The 26,027-nt window shown below is 34.0% G+C and overlaps 2 protein-coding genes and 1 long non-coding RNA gene across 3 annotated transcripts; 2 read left to right on the top strand and 1 right to left on the bottom strand.

Moving 5' to 3' along the window:
* The first annotated feature begins 273 nt into the window (after nt 1–273).
* TPR7 (Tetratricopeptide repeat (TPR)-like superfamily protein) lies at nt 274–5,497 on the top strand. The gene is made up of 11 exons (XM_020378609.2): nt 274–666; nt 1,244–1,474; nt 1,744–1,800; nt 1,929–2,057; nt 2,351–2,428; nt 2,524–2,594; nt 2,909–2,958; nt 3,064–3,262; nt 3,607–4,186; nt 4,477–4,620; nt 5,001–5,497. Exons 1-11 carry the CDS (start codon nt 571–573, stop codon nt 5,145–5,147), a joined length of 1,782 nt encoding a protein of 593 aa, XP_020234198.1. The 5' UTR covers nt 274–570; the 3' UTR covers nt 5,148–5,497.
* On the bottom strand, nt 5,217–7,362 carry LOC145950663 (uncharacterized). The gene is made up of 2 exons (XR_014428492.1): nt 7,150–7,362; nt 5,217–6,719 (listed from the first exon to the last, which is right to left on the bottom strand). It is a non-coding gene; the product is annotated as an uncharacterized LOC145950663 (long non-coding RNA).
* Nucleotides 7,363–22,743: 15,381 nt separating this feature from the next.
* Nucleotides 22,744–23,545, top strand: LOC109814259 (uncharacterized). The gene has a single exon (XM_020378638.3). The coding sequence runs from the start codon at nt 22,911–22,913 to the stop codon at nt 23,319–23,321; it is 411 nt and encodes a 136-aa protein (XP_020234227.1). The 5' UTR covers nt 22,744–22,910; the 3' UTR covers nt 23,322–23,545.
* Nucleotides 23,546–26,027: the final 2,482 nt, after the last annotated feature.

Genomic DNA, 26,027 nt, shown 5'->3' with positions numbered 1-26,027 from the left:
CACACTTATATAACTTATGCCACTATATATGCATGTAACATCACATTATTATGTCATGCATACATTTTCATTTAAGAAAATAGATGTTATTTAATGGAGGAGTCAAATGACTGCCAGGTTATATTTTTAGAGACTCTTTTTTAAGTGTTATTAGAATGAGAATGACATTGATCATTTACTCCATTAAAATAAAAGTGACAAGGGCAAGAGGGTAATTTCAAAAAAGACTCTTTACGCATATTCGAGTCTTGTTTGTTTGGGTTCTCTCTTTCCTGTTCCATTCCTATTTTATTTTTTATTTCTCCTCTTTTCAGGTTTGGCTGGCGGCACCTCCAAATCGGACTCTTCTTTCAATCTTTTCCAATTCCCTGTTTTTCAATTTCCAACATAACACCTTCCTCACAAGTTTCCCAAAACACATATAACTAGGAAAGCGTTTCTTAACCTTTGCAACTACGTGCTTTCAATTCAAAAGAACAAAAAGCCCCCTTTTCCTCCCGTCATCAATAATCGCCTCAAGCTTCGATTTTGACGTTCTGGGGTTGCTTAGATTCGAATCGGGTATCGAGAATGTTCAACGGTATGATGGATCCCGATTTGATGAGAATCGCTCAGGAACAGATGAGTCGCATGTCACCCGCTGAGTTGGCTCGGATCCAGCAACAGGTATGTCTTTTCTCGGTTTATTCTTGTCTCTGCAATTGTGTTTTTGGATTTGTCGCATTGTGTTGAGCCTTCGAGTTGCAATGTCAGAGTGAACGCTAATTTGTTGAGAATTCAACCTTCTAGGATGCCCTTTTTATAGGAGAAAAAAAAGGATACAAATTCCGTGGCCTTGGTTAATGAAATTCTTCTCTTGGGGGTGGGTTTGAAACTTTAAAGCTTTTAATAATTTTGATTTGGCTATGTCAAACCATTCTTCACCGCGGAACACGTGGATCAACTAGCACTCGATTGTTCTTACAACTTATCTAGTGATCTTGAGTTTTAGATTTGGATATACAATTAAGAGAGAGTTTTGTGATCAATTATCCGGTTCGATCAAGGTTGCCTCGTGGAAATGTCTTTGTTTTCTGGAGATTTGAATTGAAATGTTAGGTTAAGAAGTGTTGGTATCTAGGATAAGTGTGTTGGTTTTGGTTTTTGATGAGGTTATGTGGTTTGGGCTTTGATGTTCAGTCTTGGTGTATAGTATTAAGGTTAATTAATTGTGGTGGTGTGCAATGTTTATGTGGGATTGCAGATGATGTCTAATCCAGAGCTGATGAGGATGGCCTCGGAGAGCATGAAGAACATGAGCGCTGAGGACTTTAAGCTTGCTGCTGAACAGTTAAAGCATACCCGTCCAGAAGAAATGGCTGAGATTGGTGAAAAGATGGCTAATGCATCCCCTGATGAAGTGGCTGCAATGCGTGCCCGTGTTGATGCTCAGGTCAAATATCAGTTGAGTGCGGCTGAGATGTTGAAGAAACAGGTGAGTCTTATAGCTAGAATTTCAACTGGTAGTGCCTTAAGGAAAATACTTTTCCAGAATTACTTAGGCTTTGAGAAAGATACATAAACAAAATTACATTAGGATAATACTTTTGTTCCATGGAATGGCTGATCAGAAAATACCCTTGCTGCTATTGTGTAACAAGACATGGATGTTTCTGTGTCTACTACCCTAATAACTTGCTACATTTTTCAGTTTCTGTAAGAATTTATTCAGTGTCTTTGATGAACTAGAATTAAATCTTGCAGGGAAATGAATTTCATAGTCAAGGAAGGTACAATGATGCTCTGAAAAAGTATATGCTTGTAAGTGATTTTTTCGTGGCTGTTTTACAGTCTCTGCCACACCTTTTCTCTTATTTAGAATTGAGACTCGGGAGTTTTTTTTGGTCTATTACATTACCTTTTTTTTTTTTTTTTAATTTTTTTTCTAGGCTAAGGAAAACATTAAAGAGATCCCATCTTTTCAAAGTAGAAAGCTTCTTTTGGCATGCTCTCTCAACTTGATGTCCTGTTACTTGAAGACAAGGCAATATGATGAATGCATAAAGGAAGGTTCTGAGGTATTTGTAATTCCTTTTCTTTTACCATTGGAATATGATGTTAATTGTGAAATGTAATAGCCAAATGCAATATTTAAGTAGTGGTATTATGAGGAAATTTATCGGTTTAAGATTGGAAATAAAAATTACATTATAATTGTTTTATATGAGAAAATAATTGCTCTCTTCTGTCTTGCTTTTATAATAATGTAAATATGGTCTTAAATTGTAATTTGCTATTATTTTAGGTTCCTTGTTTTAAAATTGGTTGTTTCATGATCCTAGCAGTGCATTAATTGCTTTAACTATGATAGGTTTTGGCATATGATGCGAAGAACCTTAAGGCTCTATATCGAAGAGGTCAAGCATATAAGGAACTAGGTTTACTAAAAGTGAGCTTCTTGTGACTCAATTAACATTATGACATTAAGGTTGACATTGTGTTTTCTTTATATTTATATTTAATGGCATTCCTGATATTTTTTAGGATGCTGTTTCTGATCTGAGCAATGCACTTGAAGTGTCCCCTGACGATGATACAATCGCAGAGCTTTTACGGTTTGGTCTTGCTCCCTTCCACTTTCGTGCACTGTCTTAGAAACAATTATTTGTTGATCTACTTATTACGTATATGAAACACATCTACAGTTGTAACAAAGAGCCTCTAATTATGATTTAGGAGTGTTTTTCCATTAAATTCTACTATTAATCAATGTAAACAATGGATTGCATGCTGAATTAAGTTTATCCGTGATGTGTTGACCATTCTGTTTTTATTTATTTATTTATTTTTATTGAATCTTGTGTAACCTATAACAAAGGACTTGGTATGTTGGAAGTAAGCTGATATGATAATGAAATGCTTATTTTAGGGATGCCAAGGAAAAATTGACAATCGATGGTGGTGGGCATGTGCCTGGAAGTATGTATTCCCCTCATTTATTTTCTACTTTGCCAGAGCCCCATGAGGTTTATGGTTCTAATAGATGTCAGATTTAACTTAACCTTGTTGGCATCGCGCACGCAGGACTAGTAATTGAAGAAATAACTGAAGAAGTTGAGAACGTGCCTTCTGGAAACAACAGTAGCTCTTCTTTAGAACAAACAGTGGTTCAGCCCAAAAAATCTGGTGACTCCTCTAGGAACTTTAGTACAACTAACAATGGAATTCCAAGAACAACTACAGACAGTTTAGATGCATTGAAAAAAGATCCTGAAGCTGTCAGGTAGTTAACATTTTTAAAGAAGGTGCTAAGCCCATTATGGGCTTGTTTGTATAAATTTATTGAGAAGCACTTCAAGCAGAGTAAAATTGAAAGAAAAAATGAAATAGCTTTCCCTATAAGCTAAAATTAGCTCATAGAAGCCCCTTCTTTTAGCTTCTCCAAAATCTTATTTTTAACTCATACATAAGTTAATTTTAGCTTATGGAGAAGTTTATTTTGGTTTTTTTCATATTTTTCTCTCCTAGAAGTGCTATTAGAGAAACTTACCCAAATGGATCCTATGTTTATTTTTAATTTAATCATTGGTATACAAATGATTTACATTCTTATTTTGTATTCTATAGATCATTCCAAAACTTCATTTCAAATACTGATCCTGCCATGCTGGCTTCTCTGAACACCGGACAATTCAAAGATGTGTCTCCAGATATGATTAAAACTACCTCTGATATGATTAGTAAGATGTCACCCGAGGAACTTCAAAAAGTACTTGACATGGCTTCTTCATTTCAAGGGGACAGCCCATTTTTAAGAGGAGGTTCCCCTGATTCTTCTTTCAACCCTGGAACCGGATCAATTCCTCCCAATGTAACACCTCACATGTTTAAAGCAGCAAGTGATATGATTAATAAAATGCCATCAGATGACCTTAAGAGGATGTTTGAAATGGCATCTTCACTGAAAGGGAAAGAATCTATTCCATCAGTAGCAGCAGATGCTAATGTGTTTTCACTGAATGAAAGAAATGTTTCCCGGTCAAACTTACCATCATCAAGTACTAATGAAACTACTTCTTTTGGAGAATCAAGTTCTCATAATGTTTTTTCAAATATGAGAAATGCTTCTCAGTCAAACTTTCCTTCCTCAAGTACTGATCTAGAAGAACAGATGAGAAACCAGATGAAAAATCCAGCTATGCGGCAGGTATGTGTTTGTATTGCTTGTTAAATAGATCGAATGCTCACTAACCTTCCACATACCGCTGGAATAAATGCAATCAAGTTTCTCTTTTACTTGGGAGTAATTTCTGGTTAAGTTTTCCCTTTAATTATGTATATGTGTTGCTCTTTATTTGTCCCTTGCCTTGTCTGAGATTGTCTTCTCACATGTTCATTTTGTGTTTTTTCAAGTAGTATAGATTGTCTATCTTGAAGCGTTATTGTCTTCGGTATTTAACTGTGTATTGCCATAATTTTTTAATTTTGTTTTGACAGATGTTCACATCCATGATTAAAAATATGAGCCCAGAAATGATGGCAAACATGGGTGAACAATTTGGTGTTAAGCTTTCACCAGAAGATGCGGCAAAAGCTCAGGAAGCCATGTCATCCTTATCACCAGAGAGCTTGGATAAAATGGTATCTTCTTCTCCAAACTCTAATATATTAGTTTATATTCATTAATAAAATTTTGTACCTAAGAGGAGGAATGTTAAAAGAGAGGTTTGGCAATTCCAGGAAATGTAAGATAAAATGCAAGAGAAAGTGAGATTAGCTTGTAAAACATTTGGCTGCAGGATAATTCCATGGATAATTGAAATAGCATAAAGGGTAGATAAGCTTAGGTTGGATGGTTATAGAGTATGTTTCGATATAGCTAAAAGTAATTTTAAGAACTTATCTACTAAAAAAAGTTTTTATCTTTAGTAGAGAAGTTTTCAAAAGCACTTATAAACTTTATCCAAATAGACTCATGGACTTACAATACTAAGATGAACTTTTTCACTATGTCTTTGTAGATGCTTTGGGCGGACAGGATTCAAAGAGGAGTTGATTCTGCAAAAAAGACAAAGAACTGGCTGCTAGGGAAACCTGGCATGATCTTTGCAATATGCATGCTCATTTTGGCTGTCATTCTTCACCGGTTAGGCTTCATTGGTGGCTAGAGTAAGGGACAAACATTATATAGGATCCCTTAGGCATAACCTTCTTGTGTGATGAGATGATTCAGTGTATTGTCTTTTGTCTCAACCTAGAGACAATGGAAAGAGGAGGGAACATACACCGGTGTATCTGGAAGGCAAATGCCAAAATGGCATCTCATCAGATATGTCCAAATTGAGGATGTGATTGACACTTTTTTGTAATATATTAGCTTTTGAGTTGTTTGCCATTTAGCACTACTAGGAGGTACCCTATCATTCAATAAATGTGTAACTTTTTTGTCATTCTTTTACCCTGATCCTAATGTAGCATTGGTTTGGGTACGTTATAAAATTTTCACGATTCCGTTTTCTGGGTGGTCTCATCACATGTGGAACTACTAATTTGAGGATATAGTTTTATCTGAGCCTGATTTTAGTGTGCTTTGTCTAATCATTTGTTATCTCATCTTCCGTTTTCAAAGTGGTGCCAAACGTGGATTTGTTAGTGAGTTGTGATTTCTGTCATTTTCCAACCAAGTCTTGGTCGTGTGTGGGTGTGTGACGGCTGTAGTATCACGTTTGCTTGCTTATGAGTTATCAAGCTCTGTGATTCGTATTCAACCAAACAACCCACAGTATAACCAGTCATAGATACTACCAAATGTTTAGGGGTTAATTTTTATTTTATTTTTAATGTTTCTATCTGTTTCCATTTTCCTAAGCAATGTGCTAGACTCTATGCTTTGGCACGTGACCATTTTGTTCCTTCAACTGCACGTGACCATTTTGTTCCTTCAACTGCCAAGAGTGAAATCATATAAATTTCATCTTTCCAATAAAATTGTGAAAAGATTTAAATATATTTTTAAGCTTTTAAATTTAAAATAAATTTATTTATTTTTATATATTTAATATCGATAATGCTAGTCCTATAATTTTAAAAAAATATTATTTTTGTCCTTTAAAACTATTAGTAATAGTATTAATATTGACAAATTAAGATAGTTGAATAGTATTAATTGAATTAAGTATATTATTTTTTCTAATAAGAACTTTATTAAGTCAATTTTGTGTTACATATCCACTAATAATAATAATAATTGAGTCTTATTTAATTTTTCATATTATTGTTAGTAACAAATTGAGCTAGTTATACAATACTAAATTGTATTTAATGTAGTATTTTCATTAATAACAATGCTAATAAGTCAATTTTGTATGATATTTTTAGTAAAAAAATAAATAAATAAATTTATTTTATATTTAATTTAAGAAATTAAAAAATATATTTAAATATATATAAAAATTTATGCATATTTTAGTCTCTAATCTTTAAACTTGAAATCCTTAATTATTCAAACTTTAGGCAAACCTGGCACACCCTTACATCTCCCATGTTACCAACTTACCATGTCATTGTGTTGTTCTTCATTAAATCATCACATTTTTTTTTCTTTTGCAAACCAAAGCCACGTGCTTGTTTACTGCAAGTGCCTGAAAGCCCAAATATAATTTGGTTTTGGGAAATCTTCGTGATGATGACATGACCCTTGTAGATCAAGACATTCTTTCTAGTAAAGGGTGCACACGTTTCTGCCAAACTCAACCAAACAATGAACGTGAACATCTATGTTTGGACCTTGAAAGAGAAACGGATATTTCATAACTATGAAATTTAATTTTAAGGTACAAATAACAGATCAAGCTCCACAAAAACTGGCAAATTTTAATTGTACAAAACTACAAATAGAACAATAATGATTTACTAATAAAAAATGCTTACCGATGACCCAACGTTCCGAATCAAATTTCTTTACAATGACACATCAGGAGTTTAGAAATTAATGCTGAAGAAAATAAAATGCTACACACTTATATTAGATGCAAAAACATGGTTAGATGGTTATGATAAGGAACCCAAATTACTAAAGTTTATTACAGAAGAAATAAGAGGCTAACATTGGCAACTCCTACTACTACAGTACTACTCCATCAGTTCAGCATTAATTCACAACTTACTAACCTTATCACCATCTTGATTGACATCTTTCATGTTACAGATCACATTACGATTTTTAGAACACTTTCTTCAGAATAGAAGATGGCACTGCCTTAACAAACTGGTTTTCTTGTAGCACACTATCACAATGGAGCACTCTCTCCCTGTGCTTTTCAATCTTCTTCACTGCAAGATCTACCAGTTAAGTCACACCATCAAATTAGGCACTGCCTTAAATTTCTCCTTTTCAAATTTTATCATATATATATATATATATATATATATATATATATATATATATTTTAAATCCTTACTTAAATTACTTAAATGAGTTGATAAATAAATTTTCCATATAATTATATTGTTATGTAAACAATTTATTACTAAAAGCGTGAAAAATTGAAAAACAATTTATTACTGAATGCACCACACAATTAAAAAGTACTGGAAAGAAGTTGTCTATTTTAAAAAACAGAAAATTGTTTTTTTAAATAGATAAATACATTAAAAAAATTTTAAAAATATTTATTTTATTAATTTTTTTTAAAGAAACGAGCCCAAGTTCTCTTATGAAATTATCTTAATACGCCTTCATTTTATCATAAAATCCATTTACAATTTATGTAATTTAGTGTGTCTTTGCCATTGTAATTAACTATCTACATGTTAACAAAGGAAACTAATTATCAATTAGTATTATTTTTCCCCACCTTAGATGATTGTGTTGAAACATGCATACACAATGCAACATGCATCATGTCTTGCTCGAAATAGCATTCCTGTGATCCAACTACCTAGGTTTTTGCGATCTTATTTTCCATATTAATTTTTCTGTTGACATAAATAAAAAACAAGTAACTAGTTAGGAGTAGGGATGGCAACGGGCGGGCCGAGTACGGGTTTTATGATACCCGTCCCCGTCCCCGCGAGTCAAATCCATCCCCGTTCCCGTCCCTATACCCGCCGGGTATGTGGTTTTCATCCCCATCCCCCTCCCCGTCGGGTATCGGGTATACCCGTACCCGTACCCGTACCCGTCAATTTTTTTATTTTTTATTTTTTGTAAAAAAAATAATATTTTTAAATTATTTTTTTATTATATTATAATTATAATTAAGTTATTTTTCTATCTCATATTATAATAAATAATCACATATAAAAAATATTAATTTTTTTTAATATAATTAAATTAAAAGTGAGTATTAAATTAAAAATGAAAACGGGGACGGGTACGGGTACGGGTACAGGGCGGGTAAGTACATACCCGTACCCGTACCCGATTTAATATATCGGGTTTTACCCGTACCCGTACCCGGTCAAACCGGGTATTCCCCGTCAAAGTCGGGACGAGTTCGGGTATTACCCGCGGGTACGAGTATATTTGCCATCCCTAGTTAGGAGTACTTTTCAGTGGAAGTATATTTGATTATTTTCCAATAATGGTTTATATTTTCTCTAACTGAACTTCAAAATAACATGATAGGATATCCAGTTGTTAGACAGTGTGCATACTGCATATTATGTGGACCCCAACAACTCAGATAAAAATGGTAACTCCTACCAGCCTGGTTGGGTACGTAGACTAAAATTATCGGCTTTTTGACCCATCTAAATAAATAAATAAATAAATACACGAAAAAAATTAAAAAAAAAAGTAATTACCAAAATAGGTAGTTTTGGACACGTAGGCGCCAACGTGGCATTGAAAACGCCTGGGGGGTGGGCGTTTTTTAAAAGACGCCTCCACCCCAGGCACCATGTATGCTGACGTGGCACGGTGAATAGAAAACGCTGGGGGGAGGCGTGTTGTACACGTGGCAGAATTTCGTTGAAGGCGCCCCACCCCCAGGCGCCAAGTGTGCTGATGTGGCACACATTGAAGGCGCCTCCCCCCAAGCGCCATTTGTGTACACTGAAGGCGCCTCCCCCCTAGGCGCCATCTGTACCTCCTTCCCTTTTTTGTGTTTAAATGGTGCTGCTAGGTGGTGCTGGGAGAGGATTATTTTTGTGGAAAAACGCTTGAGGTCCCGGCGCTTTGAGAATACGAGTGTGTTACCAGTGATTTTTGCCCACAAAAGTATATTTACATAGTGTTATCATGTATGTTTTGAATTTTAATTATTTTAAAGTAAGAAAAAAATTTAAATAGAAAATGTTGAGGGATATTCGTCACTGGTTTGTGGGTGTGGAATGGCCCGTTCTATTTTTGGAACGGGCCGTTCTGGATAAAGTAAATGGGTGTTATTTTGGATGTGGAACGGGCTGTTGTGAAATCAGAACTACCCGTTCTACTTTCAGAACGGTCCGTTCTACTTTCAGAAAGGGCCGTTCTGAAAGTAGAACGGGCCGTTGTGGGGTCGTTCTCGTTGTTTCATTTAGTGAAGTATGGAAGGGTTCAGAACGGCCCGTTCTGCTTTCGGAACGGCCCGTTCCGAAACCCAAATTTATACACTTTTTGTGCAATGAAAACGGCCCGTTCTGAAACCAGAACGGCCCGTTCTCATTGCAGTAATGAATGATTTCAATTCAAAATGTTGAATTATTATGAGGGTTTAAATTAGGTATTTAGGTATTTCTAAAATTTAGAAATAAATTGTTGTTTGAGTTTATTTAATTTGTTTGTTTGTTGAATTATATCAGGATGTCTAGACAGATTATTCATGCAGGACCTATGGATGATTCATTATTAAGGCTTCAGCCATTCCATATATCTGAGCATATATGGAATGGAGCTGAGGATAGGGTTCTGAAGGTTAGGAGTGCAAAACAATCAGAGTTGCGTGGTGGTGACATTCCAGCTGCTGTTCAGGATCTTTTACAGAGGGCTGGTTTTATGGGGATGGCGCAGATTAGTTACTTTCCTGTGGATAATCATTTAATATCTGTGTTAGTTGAGCGATGGAGACCAGAGACTCACACGTTTCACATGTCCTTCGGCGAGTGTACTATCATGTTGGAGGATGTTGCAATTTTACTTGGGTTGAAGATCTCTGGGGCACCCATTACTGGATACGCAAGTATGGATTGGGGAGCTCTTGTGCAACGCCTTCTTGGCATGACACCCCCTGAGGCAATGCTTGTTGGGGGTAGATTGAGGATGAGGTGGATTGACCAGCACTTTTCGGATGTTTCTGAGCATATACATAGTCAGGAACAGTTGGAACGCTATACTAGAGCGTTCATTTTACGCATGATCGGGGGATATTTATTAACCGATCACTCTAGCTCGTTTGTATCCTTCAGATACCTGAGTTTCCTCGAAGACCTAGATGTTTGTGGTCAAATGAGTTGGGGGTCATGCGTCCTGGCAAATATGTACAGGGAGTTGTGTGTGGCGACAAACTATGATCACAGGGAAATTGTTGGGTCAGGTATTTTACTGCAATTATGGGCATGGTATCGGTTTCCATTTATTGCACCACCTCATCCACCTTTATCTACATTTCATGTTCCTCTAGGGGCAAGGTTAGTAACTATATTACTTGTGATCGATTTTAGAATAAATATATTTAGAATAAATATATTTAGAATTAATTTGGAAATTGAAGATTTAATGGTTTTTTTATTTTTATAACAGGTGGAATTATGCCTTGCATAAACCTAGAGAGGAAACAAAAGAAAAAATTGTGAAGTATAGAGACTATTTTGACCGTTTAAAAAGAGAGGATGTAAGTATATTATTATAATATTATATTGAAGATTTAGATTAAAAAATTGTGATTATAAATGATAATTCGTAAGTACTTAATTGTTTTGTTATTTTGCAGTTTGTATGGCAACCATACTTGGAGTTACTACCTACATTACCTCCTTACTGTTTGGAGGACACACACGTATGGAGGTCAACAGTCCCGTTGATTAATTTCCACATCGTCGAATATCATTATGCAGATCGTGTCATGCGACAATTTGGGATGGTCCAACACATTCCTGCGCCTCCTATTCATCCGGAGAAATTGCATGATCTTTCGTTGAGAGGCAAGGATAACACGGACTAGTCACGCATGCACGTTCAATTTGTGCAGGAGTGGCAGTCACGTCATCATCGTGTATGGACACAACCTGCGTGTGATACACCACACTTGAGCTATAGCTCAGAATACATGGTGTGATATAGGAAACATACAAGGCGATGGATTTCTCCTTCTAGTGCAAAGGAAGGATATGTGGTGAATACAAATGTACGCATGTTTTTAAATAATTACTTGTGACATATTTTCAAATTTAGTGTACTGATGATATTTGTTATGTTATTTGTAGACCGATGTTCTAGAACACATTTATCATGGCACCAGTGAAGAACATAGGGATGCCTTTGATTTTACCATGATGCATGAGAGCATCGGTCACTGCTTGCAGTTGCGAGACGAGGTGAGCAGGGTCAGTTTCCCTTTTACACCGGCTGCAGCTGCAGCATTACCACAAGCAGACGAAGTTTAGGTGGAGCACATTGGGGCGGGTCGACGAGAAGGAAAGGGACTAAGTCGTCGGCGAAGGCGAGTTGAACACCAGGGTTTACAGACACTCCGACTGAGCCACCAACTGGGACATATTATCCGAGTACATTGACCCCGGATGCAGATGTGACACAATATGTGTATGGTACTGCACAGGACACATCTTTTGGGTTTGACACAGTAGGAGTGTCTGGTGCAGGTAATTTCCCGGCATCGGAGTCGATGGGTGATGTCCCGAGTATGTCGGGTGGTAGTATGTTCCAGTTTACACCTTCTCCATATGTTCTAGACATGATCTCTCCATCAGCACCTATGATGGATTATCGAGATTATCGATTTGGACATCAGTCATTTATGGGAGGAGGATTTTGTGGTGGGGGTTCGTCTTCCCATCATCCAGGTTTAGGGCATGATTTGAATACAGCATTAGCAGCGGAAGCTGGAAGCCCTGAGGGAGATGGTGATGAGTTAGTTTGGAGGAACCCAGATCGTGGTGCTCGCCATAGACAACGACAATGTATCCTAAGTCCCCATGAGCAGCACATGAGGAGAAATGAATAAGTAATTTGAATAATAAGTTGTTAGTACTTAAACTTAATTGATTGTTCTATATTTATTTATTTACCTAAATGTTAACTTTACTAATATCAAATTTTTTTTACAGTTGATATGCCACTGGACCACGCTGGTTACACGCTCCAGAAAGACGAGAATACGTTGAAGAAGTAATTTGTATTTGTATTAATAGTTACTGTAAACGTTGTTGTAATTATTTTATTGTATAACAGAACAATTTAATTAAACTAGAATTGACATATGATATAACTATGGAGGAATTTTATTCTTTAAATACACAGCAATATACAAACTTGTTATGCGTTATTGAATACATCTTCAGCCAGCACAGGGCAATTGGTTCTATTATGCCCTTCACGCCTACAATGTCCACATCGTTGCCTCCTTTGGGATTCAGTCCAATCCATTTCATTTCTAATGCGCGTGGATTTTGGGCGTCCCTTTGTACGTATCATTGTCTCATCTGGAACTATACGAGGTCCATTAGTAGGTTGAATATTTTCTTCACTTCCAAGTGGGAACCATTGACCTGAATATGCCGCTTTGATGTATTCGTTAGTGTATGCGGCATCAACAAAAGTTAATGGATCTATACGAACGTGTGCACAAGCTGCTATTGCATGTGAACATGGATATCTATACGCCTGAAAAGCACCACACTCACATTTTCTTTCATTTAGAAAAACATTGAAAACCTTCCCACCTCGTTGTGTGACTGCATTGAAGATTTCTTCAACTTCAAATCTTGTAGACTCATAATCATACCTGTGAACGAAATGAGAGGTTGCTTCTTGTTGATTTGTTTCCATAGCATCCATTAACTTCTGACAGTAACGTTTACCCAGAGCAAGGTCAGTGTTTGCCTGACCTAACCTTTGAATAAAATACTCCACCAACCTAGCATACGTGCATTTAACTAGCGCAGTTATAGGCAAGTTTCGTGCATCCTTAAGGACTTTGTTGACTGCCTCGGACAAATTTGCTGTCATGTGTCCATATCGACGTCCTTCTTTTTCGTGTGCGATTGCCCATTTTTCAAGGGAAATGCCATCAATCCAACGACAAATTTCAGGGCTGACCTCACGGAACCTTTCCAACCTTCTTTCAAATCTATGCTTGTTGGTTGTGTACCCTGCCATATAAGAAGTTTATGTATTAATATTTATAAAATTAAAGTAAACATTACACCATATAAAAAATAATAAAGCGTTTAGTACCTATGTTAATCAATTCTTCTTTAAGTTTAGTATTCTTGAATCGGTGGTTGAAGTTGCTAGCGATGTGTCAAATGCAATATACATGATATGCTTGAGGTGGTTGCCACCCTTGGGCATTTGCCACTGCTGACTTTATGCTTTGGTGTCGATCACTTATTAAACAAATACCTTGTTTTCTCGTAACATACCGATGAATGTTAGACAAAAACCATGACCAATCGCTTAGTGTTTCTCCTTCTACTATTGCAAATGCAAGTGGTAACACACGAGCATTTCCATCTTGTGTCGTAGCGATTAGTAGTGTGCCTCGGTACTTTCCATACAAAAATGTCCCATCTATTTGTATAATGGGTTTAGTGTAGTTGAAGGCATCACATGCTGGTTTAAATGTCCAAAAGACTCGACGAAATTGACGAAAATTTGGATCCACTATATTGTTTGACACGTACTCAGTGGTTTCAAGTTTATACACAGACCCAGGACAACATTCAACCATCCTGTCCAACCACCTTGGTAGAAGATCATATGAGTCACTCCAGTCACCATAAACCCTCTCAATTGCCTTTTGTTTGACTTTCCATGCCTTCCGATACGACACCTTATAGTTGAATTGTCCACTAATTCTTTCTTGAATTAGAGAAATCGAAATGGAAGCATCTTCCCTAGCCATACCTACAAATAAATGCTAACCATGTTAGAAAAAGTCATATGATAAGTTTTAACTCCATAGTTAAATATGCACTAACCTAATATACAACAACATATGAACTCAGAGTCCAATTTATTGTGATCTTGAGATAGCATGGGGTTAATACATGTGTGTGTCCCGCCCCATTTCTTCATTGCTATTAGGGCATTTGACAGAGAAAACCCTTTGGCCAGACTCAACAACAACAAAAGTTTGATGTGCATTCATAGAATAATGTTTAACAGCCATCTGTACATCATTTTTTGTGTGAAAACGAAGGCCGATATATAGCTCGTCGCCAACTCATCAAGAATTAGGGACATCTAAACCACGATACCAACTCTCTTGATCTGGATGATTCCAGTCAATATAACTGTAATGTGGAGTTTCTGTCCAAAATGGATTATTTGAAGGTCCTACATGGGAAAAAAATGTTAACTCAATATCCATATTATTTATCAAACTAATAGAACTTGAAATAAACTTGATTCAGTTGGCTGGGGAGGTTCAACTTCATATGGTGATTGCACGCTGACATTGTTGTTTGCATTGACATCTTCTTCATCCTCTGTATCAGATGAATTCAAATCGTCGGCTTCATCACCTTGTCCCAGATTGATATCATCGTCACTCAAGTTTGTCTCAAAATCAATGTTTGAGTCAGGATGATTTATTGGTGGTGAGATTGGAACATTTCTGGGTTGTAAATTAGGGATGTTAGTTACCGGATAAGATGTTGTTTGTTCAAATTCATGATGACTAGTGGTTGCCTGAGTTTCATTAACATGAATTGAAGATGACACAACCACATCTACATGAACATACAATTCAATCATATTCATTTTATATTGTCTCTCAAAGCTATCAAACATACACTCAAGATCTTCATCATCACATACATCAACACTTTCATATGATACAGGATCAAGACAACGTAAATATCTACATTGTATGTTGGAGATAATTTGATTAGCATTAAGATGTAACTTTCCATGAATTTTATTCTTTAAATATTCAACATCAATACCACGACTAATACGTATTGTTTTATGACTACCCACAAATGAACAACCCTCAGCAGTTTGGTTAATTGTACCATTGTAATACACTACACAAATGAAAGACATGATTTAAACGAAATTTAACAGATACTAAGTAACAAACACAGCAGCTATGCAACAAATCAGATAACAAAACAAACTAAAGCCAAAAAAGTTGGATGGTGAAATATTTTCAATGGAATTCGTATATTTATAGACCCATGAACAGTGCATTTGTCTACAAAATACATGATCTACACCGTTGATTATGTGGGTGCGATCAGGGCCGTTCGTTTCCCCTGCTACAAGGAAACAACACATCTGACCGGTGAACAGTGACATATTTAAATTCGAGATGATCTACACCGTTGATTCTGTCGGTGCGATCAGGGCCGTTCGTTTCCCTGCTACTAGGAGACAACACATCTGACCTATGAACAGTGACGGATTTAAATTCGAGATGATCTACACCGTTGATTCTGTCGGTGCGATCAGGGTCGTTTGTTTCCCCTGCTACTACGAGACAACACATCTGACCCATGAACAGTGACGGATTTAAATTCAAGATGATCTACACTGTTGATTCTGTCGGTGCGATCAGGGCCGTTCGTTTCCCCTACTACTAGGAGACAACACATCTGACCCATGAACAGTGACGAATTTAAAATCAAGATGATCTACATCGTTTAATCTGTCGGTGCGATCAGGGCCGTCCGTTTCCCCTGCTACTAGGAGACAACAGATCTGACCCATGAACAGTGACAGATTTAAAAAATACATGATCTACACCGTTCATTCTGTCGGTGCGATCAGGGTCGTTCGTTTCCCATGCTACTAGGAGACAACACATCTGACCCATGAACAGTGACGAATTTAAAATCGATATGATTTACACCGTTTAATCTGTCGGTGCGATCAGGGCCGTCCGTTTCCCCTGCTACTAGGAGACAACACATCTCACCCATGAACAGTTACAGATTTAAAAAATACATGATCTAGACCGTTGATTCTGTCGGTGCGATCAGGGCCGTTCGTTTCCCCTGCTACTAGGAGACAACACATCTGACCCATGAACAGTGACAGATTTAATTTCGAGATGATCTACACCGTTGATTCTGTCGGTGCGATCAGGGCCGTCCATGATCTAGACCGTCGATTCTGTCGGTGCGATCAGGGCCGTTCGTTTCCCCTGCTACTAGGAGACAACACATCTGACCCATGAACAGTGACATATTTAATTTCGAGATGATCTACACCGTTGATTCTGTCGGTGCGATCAGGGCCGTCCGTTTCCCCTGCTACTACGAGACAACACATCTGACCCATGAATAGTGATAGATTTTAAAAATACATGTTCTACACTGTTGATTCTGTCGGTGCGATCAGGGCCGTTCGTTTCCCCTGTTACTAGGAGACAACAAATCTGACCAATGAACACTGATCGATTTAAATTTGAGATGATCTACACCGTCGATTCTGTCATTGCAATCAGGGAAATTCGTTTAACCTACTTTATACTTTACATTTTCAAATTTTATTTTTCATTGTAACCAATATATTATCACATTTGTTAATCACAAACGTAAATATTATTAATACTTCAACACTTTACTACTACATTCAAATTAAGACAATACTTTTAAACTTCAACAAACACTTAACTATTGTTTAACAACAACAACAACAATAACATGAAGTTAACAAAGTAAAAACTGACTGTTTACAAAATAAACAACGATACAAACAAGAAAACATTGACTCCACACTTATACGGTAACCTACATGAAGTTTAGTTGTCTTTCAAATGAATTGACCATGTTCCACATCTGCAATTGTGGAGGCTCAAGATCTTCTAAAGTAACAAACAAATTCAGTAGTAATTCATTCGGGTCTTCTGCAAATTTGTGAAACATGAATGCCACATCATCATCACAGGTTAAAGGATATGGAGTATATTGTTTTCCTCCATCTTCATATTTAACTGGACAACGATAATGAACTTGACTTATGCGTTTGCTATCCACTTTGATCAACCTCCTATGTACCTCATTCAACAAATCAACAAGTATCATGTCTTCGTTAAGTTTGATAACTCTCCCACTAGATGGCATTTGTATGGCATAATCAAGACCGTACTGAGTTTGAAATATCAGAACATTTTGAAACACAAGAGCAAACACTGTTGCTGAACCCATTCTTCGAACTCACTACTACAATATTTCTTTCTTAAGTTGAAGAGAAAGTGTCTGAACATAAAACACACACACACACACACTTATATTTATAGGCAAATGGACCCTAACTAAAATAATAAAATAATATGAAGTGCATAATTTAACAATTTTTTTTTCATTACAAAATTATATAACAACAACAACAAATACATATAACTAAAGTGCACAATAAATATTTAATAAATAAATTTTTTTTTCATGAATATTTAATAACAATATTATCCAAATTTAAATATTACAATTCACAATAAAATTTACATTACAACCATTCGAATTAACAATAAACCTAAAACTAAATTACAAATACTTTTTCTCATCAAATCAGATATCCTTCGAAATATCCTGAAAAATTTTTAACATACATTTGTTAAACAATATTACTTACAAAATAAATTTTATTTAACTAATACTACTCACCCGTTTTATATTATTTTTAGTTATATGAGGAAGTAAGGATCACAGAAACGCCTGGGGGCAAACACGACAACCTAAACAAAAAACAAACAAATTCAATTCAACACATAAATAACATATAATTTCATTTTATACAACAAATTTTACCTGTTTCAGAATTAACACACACCCCACAACAATGTCTTCCCCATATTGTCGGTGTTGCTTAACTTTGTAATGTAAGCTTGCACCAATCGCTGCAATTGGGTCCTAAAATAAATATTTACAATTAATTACAAAACATTTTCTTTTAATGTATAACAAATTCACTAACCATACCTTTAAATTAATAGTATAATTTCCCTGTCCAGTTGGGGTCATAGACTCCACAAAAGCAACAACTGTTGGGACTCTTTGTAAATTGTGGTCGATATTAATCAATGGAGTCACTTCAGGTAGACCTATTGTTAAAAAAATACAAATTATAGTTAACATTATTTGCATCATTAAATTTACACACATCAAACTTAATATGCTAAACAAACCTCTAGATTTCACATAATGCATAGCATAGTGCCACGAGTTAGAGTTGAACACCAACATCGCAGGTCCATTAAGATCAGCCAAAAACTCTTGTGTTGGCAACGGATTTTCAGCTTCCCTATTCCTCATTGTAGCTTGGACCAAACCAGCTGGTCCAGGAATAACACGGCCAATGTCACGTGTACTCGATGTCTCTTCATCATCATCCCCAAGTTTTGGTGTAGGGGGTGACAACGAAGACAATGGCTCCTGTTCTCGAGCCTCTTCAGCCTGTCTTGCTGCCATTGCACTTCTCATTGACGCCAAAAATTGTTCATCTGTCCATACTTCATTTGGTGGAACAATGTCTACTTCTTCATCACTATCAGGTACTTAATCAATACCTCTACGAGACATTCCTAATCAAATACAAATCAAATTAAATATTTCATTCATATTGTGTGTCAAATTTTTAAATTTCAAAATATTCAGTATAATATCACAACTTTTAACATTGCAATAAATACATATATTCAATTATAAAAATCAATTTAAATAGCTTTATCATTTAAAAAAATTTTAATTGGGCCACTGGAACGGCCCGTTCTAATTTCAGAACGGGCCATTCTCATTGTAACAAATGTGTTTGTTCTGTTAACCCAGAACGGGCCGTTCTGAATTTCAGAACGACCCGTTTTGACTTCAGAACGGCCCGTTCTGATTTGAGAACGTGCCGTTCTGAATTCACAACGGCCCGTTCTGATTTGAGAACGGTCTGTTCTGAATTCTGAACGACCCGTTCTTAGGGAACTAATCACAGGTAAATTTTTCATTCAGAACGTCGTGTTCTAAAAAGAGAACGGGCCGTTCCAAACCAAATCTTACCAACCTTTCTTTAAAAACAGGAACGGCCCGTTCTGAATACGTGCTTTCTCAGAACGGCCCGTTCCAGGTGTTTCATTCTCGTTTTCAACTTCAAACTAAAAAAAAAATATCTTTTAATTTTTATACCACTCTAATATACAAACCTAACAATGATACATACATAGAACATATAAAATTTAAAATTTAAAATTACAAATATTTAAAAACCCTTACTTACTTGAAGCACCTGAACCACCAAATAAAAAATACGTTGGACCACAAACCGAACAAATGAATCTTGTGCAACCCAATACATTTAACTAATTTGATAGCGCCTGACCCTCAGGCATTTTTGTAAATCTGTACTGATGTGTGTACAAGGCGCCCAGGGGGAGGGCGTTTTCTCACCCACACATGGCAAAACGCCTGGGGGAGGTGCTTTCAGTGTGTGCCACATCAGCACACTTGGTGCCTGGGGGTGGGGCGCCATCAACAATCTTCTGCCACGTGTACAACACGCCTCCCCCCCAGCGTTTTCTTTTGACCGTGCCACATCAGCTTACATGGCGCCTAGGGGGGAGGCGTTTTCTAAAAAACGCCCACCCCCAGGCGTTTTCAGTGCCACGTGTGTGCTGATTTGTCAAAAATCACCTATTTCGGTAATTAGTTTTTTTTTTAATTTATTTCATGTATTTTTAATTTTTTTTTTAATTTACTGATGTCAAAAAGCCAAAATTATCAATCACGTAACTATGACTTTCGTTTTTGTTGTTTTTTTTCTCCTTATTTTTTATAAAAGCCTTTTTACAAACAAAATAAGTACTTCTTATTTTTTATACATGGTTCTTTATTTTTTTTTAAAAAATGGTTTTTATTTTTAAAAAATAATTCGTATATACTTCTTAATGAATTATTATTTTTATTAAAGATATTTATTTAGAAACACTTCTTTTTAAATTTAAACAAACAAAACTTATATCTTAAATTGCTTAAATATAATACATTATTATTCTATCAATTTATTCTCAATGGATAAATTAATACGAAAATTTTTTAACTTAGTTAACAGTTTTTAATAAAATTATATTTTACTAAAAGATAATTTTAATCTATAAAAAATTTGAAATTTTATTATTATTTTTTAAATATATAAATTAGAATAAACATCTTAGATAATGATATTTGAGGGTGATAGTGTTTTTTGTTATTTATTCGATAAAATTTTTATTTTTTTTTCTTAATCTTGTATTTTTAATATGTTATTTTCATTTTCATCTCTAATTTTTTTTTATTTAAAATATCTATAATTAAAATAAATTAATATCATAAATTTTAAATATAATTTATATGATCAAAATATTTTTATTATAAATTTTAATCATAATATAATCTATATATTAAAAATATTTATTTATTATAAATTTCAATTAGAAGTTTATTACATGCTAATATGCACTAGTATAATAATAACATCTTATTAAAAAAATTATTGAAATGGTCACAATTAAAAACGACTTTGAAATCAGACGAGGGCACCTAACCTTGTAATCAATCTAGAATTGACATAGACATCAAAGTCAACTAGTAATCAAAATCTGCTCTAATTCCGCGTATAATTAATTAAATAATTATTTTATTGTCGACGTATGAATGTCACCCCTCTCGGTCCAGTTCTCAATTATTCTAGAAGGATCAAGACTTCAAGAGTAGCTTGGGTTAAGAAATAGAGTGCAATTACAATTATTAAAGATAAAAAGAAAGTATAAAAAAAATTCTCATAAGGGAAAAATTCTCAAATTCTCATCAACTTTAAATTTAGTTTTTCTTAATTAAAAAATATTTATAAAACAAAGATAAAAGAAATGGAAGAGGAAGAAAGAACTAGAGAAATGACATGGGCTAAACTAGTGTTAATGTTTCTAAACTTTAATTTGATTTTTCCAAATCACCAAAATAATATGCACTAGTGCAACAACTAAGTTAAGCCTTAACTTGGTAGCTCTAGCTCCTTCGAATTCAAAGTAGCAATAAGGTAATGAGGAATGTGAGATTAATCAAATAATTAATATGTTGGAACCAGTTTCAAAGAGTGATCACAAACGGATACTAAAGAAACAGATGATCATCAGTTTTTATAGATACACTACAAAGACTACATACCAATGCTACGATTATGCCACATATCCTAAGATTCTCATCAGTCGTAAGTTTGTTATGGAAGAGACATCATAAAATGCAAAACCTAAAAAGGGGAAATGGCCTTGGAAATATAAAATTTTAGTAATTGTTTGATAAAAACATGTAAATTTAATCTTCAATTTGAATAATTTTTTAATAATATTTATTGAAGAGTTATACTATTATTATACGAAAAATTATACATAAAATATTCAATATTTTCCAAAGATAAATAAAAAGTAAGATCAAAACTGAAAACATCCGCTTTATATTGAATAGAACTAACCAAATTTAAATTTTAAATCAAATTGATTGGATAATGAATTAAGAAAACTGAAGTGAATGTGATTGAATCGAACGATTTTTCATTTTCAAATTCGATTCATGCTAATCCAACTAAAGCATTTTTTTTTTGGTGAATTTTTCTTTCAATGGGATTTTTTTATATAATTTTTCTTAAATTATTTTCAACATATATTTTTTCATTTTATATTTAAATTGAATTTTGGTATATATTAAATTTATCAATAGTTAAAATAATTTATATATTATAAATTATTTATTACAAATTTTAATTATATTATAATTTATATATTTAAATATATTTATTTATTATAAATTTTAGTTATATATATAAACATTTATCTTATATAGTACATAGTGTAAACTATACTAATAAGAAATCAATTTTAATAATTAAAAATTATAATATTACTGTATGATATAGATCTCAATAACATGATACGATCCTCATGTTAATACCTAATAATAGAGAAAAATAAATTCAAAAGTAAATTAAAATATTTCTTAATAAATCAAGAATAGATGTAAATAGATTTGCAAATATTAATTTAAAATATGATGCAATAAACGAAATAACAACTCCAAATATTTTCAGATTGATTTATAGATAATAACTTTAAACATCTTCAAGTTTAATTTGATAATCTCACTATTGATAAAGGCACTATTTTAGTGTCTATTAATTGTTTCATCACCTAAAATTTTTAAATATTTTCTCTCTCTCATGCTTATTTTATTTAATTTTTTATCTTTTTTATTTTTAACAAATTTATTTTTCAAATTTTTATATATTTTAAATAATTATTTAAAATCGCTTACACACTCTAATTATTAACTATCCATACATATTTAATTTTAGTTATTTTATTATTAAAGAAATAGACAAATACAAAGTGCTTTTTCTATACTATTTATAATATATAAGTTAATTCATATAGTTTTGATAACATTTTTAAATTAAATACGGAAGACAGGAAGCGTAAATTTTTAAAATATTAGTTATTACTACATTTGCATTCCTAAAAAATAATTAATATGTTTAAATTTAATTAGATGATTATGATAAAATTAAATAGATAGAATACGTAGGTATATATGTATTTCTCTGAACATACAATACAAGTGCAGTAACGGGAGTGGGAGAAGCGCTTACGTAACTGACGTCCATTGTTAACAACCGTTATCTATTATAATCTCTTCAACCTCTTTCCCTAATTTCAAGCAACAACCACTCTCTTCCCAACCGTTGACAACATCGCATCCTTAAAATCCCAAACCCAAACCCCTCACCGCTCCTTTTCAAGTTTCAACCAATGCCTCAAGTCATCGTCCGTCCGCACCGCCCCCCGCGCCGCGCCGTCGGAGAGGTGGCGGGTGGCGCCGCGGCCGATTGCACCGCCGTGGCATGCTGCTGCCCCTGCACGGTCCTCAACATCCTCGTCCTCGCCGTCTACAAGCTCCCCAAGGGCCTCGTCCTGAAGGCCGCGCGCAAGCGACGACGCCGTTTGACCAAAAACAATAACAAAAACATAAACGACGTCGTCCTGCTCCAGCCCCACCGCTGCAGCACCGACATCACCTTCGGCTCCGCGCGTCTCGAGGAGTTTCTCAAGAGCGACAAGGCCCACGACCAGGACGAGTACGTCCAGGGCCTCGAGAAGGAGATGTGGGCCCGCTTCGCCGCTACCGGTTTCTGGCGCAGCGAATCCCAGCGTCTACCCTAACCAATCACACTTCCACGTTACGCTTTTCCAATGGGACATCATTTTTTTTAATTTGTAATTATTTTTCTAAAACATCACATACATATATATAACAACTATCTATCTATCTCACAATCCTCGTTTAAACTCCGCTAATGTTTAATTATGTGGAGAAACATTGTACATATCTTTTATTTTTCCTTCGTTTCTACAAATAATTATAAGTATATATAACAATTTCATGATCGTCGTCGCAAATTCACCTTGTTAATTATAAGTATATCTTTTTTTAATTTGTTTTGTCTCTGTACGAAAATGTTTTTGTTTTGTGTTTGTATATATGCATGATCTAGATGGTGCCGTCTTAGATAACCGATTTTGATGGGGTGAGAGACGACAAAAGAAACAAAGAGAGAAGAAATGGAGTTATATACATGCTAGACTTTGAAAGTTACGATCGATTAGGAAGGAAGAGTGGTGTTGTTGACCTTGTCTTGGCATTTGGGCAGTAGAATTCCATGCTGGATGAGTGTGATGGATTACGGAATCATCCAGAACGAGTCCCCACTCAAGAGAAACATATGGCATTTCCAATTTATGGTGACCAAAGCTTACGTCTTCAATTTGATTTTTTGTTGCAGAACTCCACTGCTGTTTACAATTTATGTCGAACCCAATTTCACTTTCTTCCTTCAATTAATTAATAATGCTTCTTTTTTCTTAATTGTACAAACTATGCTGTCTTCTCTGAAAAATAAATATATGTCATACTATACTTTAGTTCATACTTAATTTTACCTGTAACATCTATGACTTCCATTCTATATAGTATATAGAGGATTTATAATCGGCTTCTTTAATCCTCAAATTGAAGGAAAATTTATTTTTAGTTGTTTAAATTTAAAATTGATTTTTTAATCTTTATAATTTTTTAAAAATTAGTTTAATTTTATATTCAAATTTTGTTAAAAAACTTATAATCTTATCATATAAAATTTATTTATTGATATTTTTATTAATAAGAATATTGTATAAATCTGTTGTTACTGATAACAAGATTTAAAAAGGTTATAGAGATTAAAAATAATAATTTTAAATTTAAGAGACAAAAATAAATTTAATCTAAATTTGAAAGATTAAAAATATATTTAAATATTTATAATTAATAAATTTTATGCACGTTTAAAATTTTGATAAAAAATTTAAGAAATATAATTAATATATTTATTTTATAAGATAAATTACTATTTTTGTTTTTTTTTTAATAGTCGTTTATAGATATTATATACTCAAACTAAGAAACATAAAATGTTTCCATAAAATGATATCAATCTTTCTTATTATACTCTTTTTATGTTTGCTTTGTAATAAAGATATATTAATCTTTAATATTTTAAAAGTTAAGTGACATATATATAAGGATATAATTGATAAGAAGTAATTATTTTGTCTTGAATTTTCAAATTTTAGTTTTTTAAAAATTGACAATTAAAAAGGAATGAAGAAAGGATGCTACTTTTCAATCTTAAAAATTTTGGATTTTCACCGATAATTAAAATTATTTAATAATAATTAAGAGTATAATAAGAAAACAAACATTTTTGATATTGGTAAAAGGAAAATACTTTTTTCGACTTATTACTTGTCTATAAAATTGTCTCTATTAATTATTTTTCTGAAAATATTTTTAGCTAAAAAAAGGTATCCAGAGTAGTTTCTCTTGCCACATGTGAATAATTTTAAATTGAGAGATGAAATTTTTTTTATCAAAATTAAAATTTATTCATTTTATAATAATTAAAATAATATTTAAGAGTACTTCTAAAGTAAGATATCTATAAGATGTTGATAATCACAATAAATAATATATTTAATTTAACATTTACAGCAGAAAGGATAGAACAGAACAGAATAATAGAACAATAACCAGATCATCAAATATTCATGTTTATATTCTACCAAGTACCAAAGAATAGAAATAAAAGTGCGTTAGGTTTGAAGCCATAGAACTTGATATGCCCATCTCCAATTATTAGGTACAAGTTCCACTGTCATTTAAATGGAGCGAGTTACTGCTTCAGCAAAATTAAAGCTCAAAAGACTATTCACCACGCGTTTCGAAGCTAAATTAAAAAAGAAGACTCAATATCGTGCAACATTTTCAAAAGAAAAATAAAAGTATAAATCCAAGCAGACCGAGACATTCTTTTCCAAAGCAGAGTTTTTCTTCTTTAAAGAAATTTGTTCAAAATTAAGTTTTGAAATACTCGCATAATATCCAATATGTAATACAATTGAATATTTATCCCTTTGTGAACGTAGACCGTATTTGTTATTGTGTTACAGATAGAAAGTGTCGATCTATTTCCATTTTCCAAGACCTCAAAAGATGAATCCTGTTTGCTAATCTGATTTGTAGAAAAAGTCTGCATGGTCTCTTCTGTTTGAAACATAATATACCTACACTCCAACACGATATTAATACATGATTGTATATATTCACCTTGTAAACTTATTTATGAATATTTCTGGCAAAATCTAACACAAAATAGTAAAATACCATGTTGCTTCTACTTCTGGAGATATCACTATTTTTCTATTTTGCTTGTATTAAATGCTTGCTTGATCTACTTATTTTTGGGAAAATAGTTTTTTTTCTCTCCCTAAACTCCCTTCTAAAGTTGCAATATACACACATACTAATCCGTCATTTTTGTAGAGCATATA

Source organism: Cajanus cajan, chromosome 8 (assembly GCF_000230855.2).
Source record: "Cajanus cajan strain Asha chromosome 8, NIPB_CcT2T_4, whole genome shotgun sequence".
Lineage (NCBI taxonomy): Eukaryota > Viridiplantae > Streptophyta > Magnoliopsida > Fabales > Fabaceae > Cajanus > Cajanus cajan.
This window is presented reverse-complemented; position numbering and strand designations above follow the sequence as displayed.

Excerpts from the sequence above, each read along its gene's own strand:
- LOC109814259 (XM_020378638.3), top strand. The coding sequence starts at position 22,911 with ATGCCTCAAGTCATCGTCCGTCCGCACCGCCCCCCGCGCCGCGCCGTC.
- TPR7 (XM_020378609.2), top strand. The coding sequence starts at position 571 with ATGTTCAACGGTATGATGGATCCCGATTTGATGAGAATCGCTCAGGAA. Across the intron at positions 1,475-1,743 it reads CTGAGATGTTGAAGAAACAG|GGAAATGAATTTCATAGTCA; the intron begins GTGAGTCTTATA and ends TAAATCTTGCAG. Across the intron at positions 1,801-1,928 it reads CTCTGAAAAAGTATATGCTT|GCTAAGGAAAACATTAAAGA; the intron begins GTAAGTGATTTT and ends TTTTTTTTCTAG.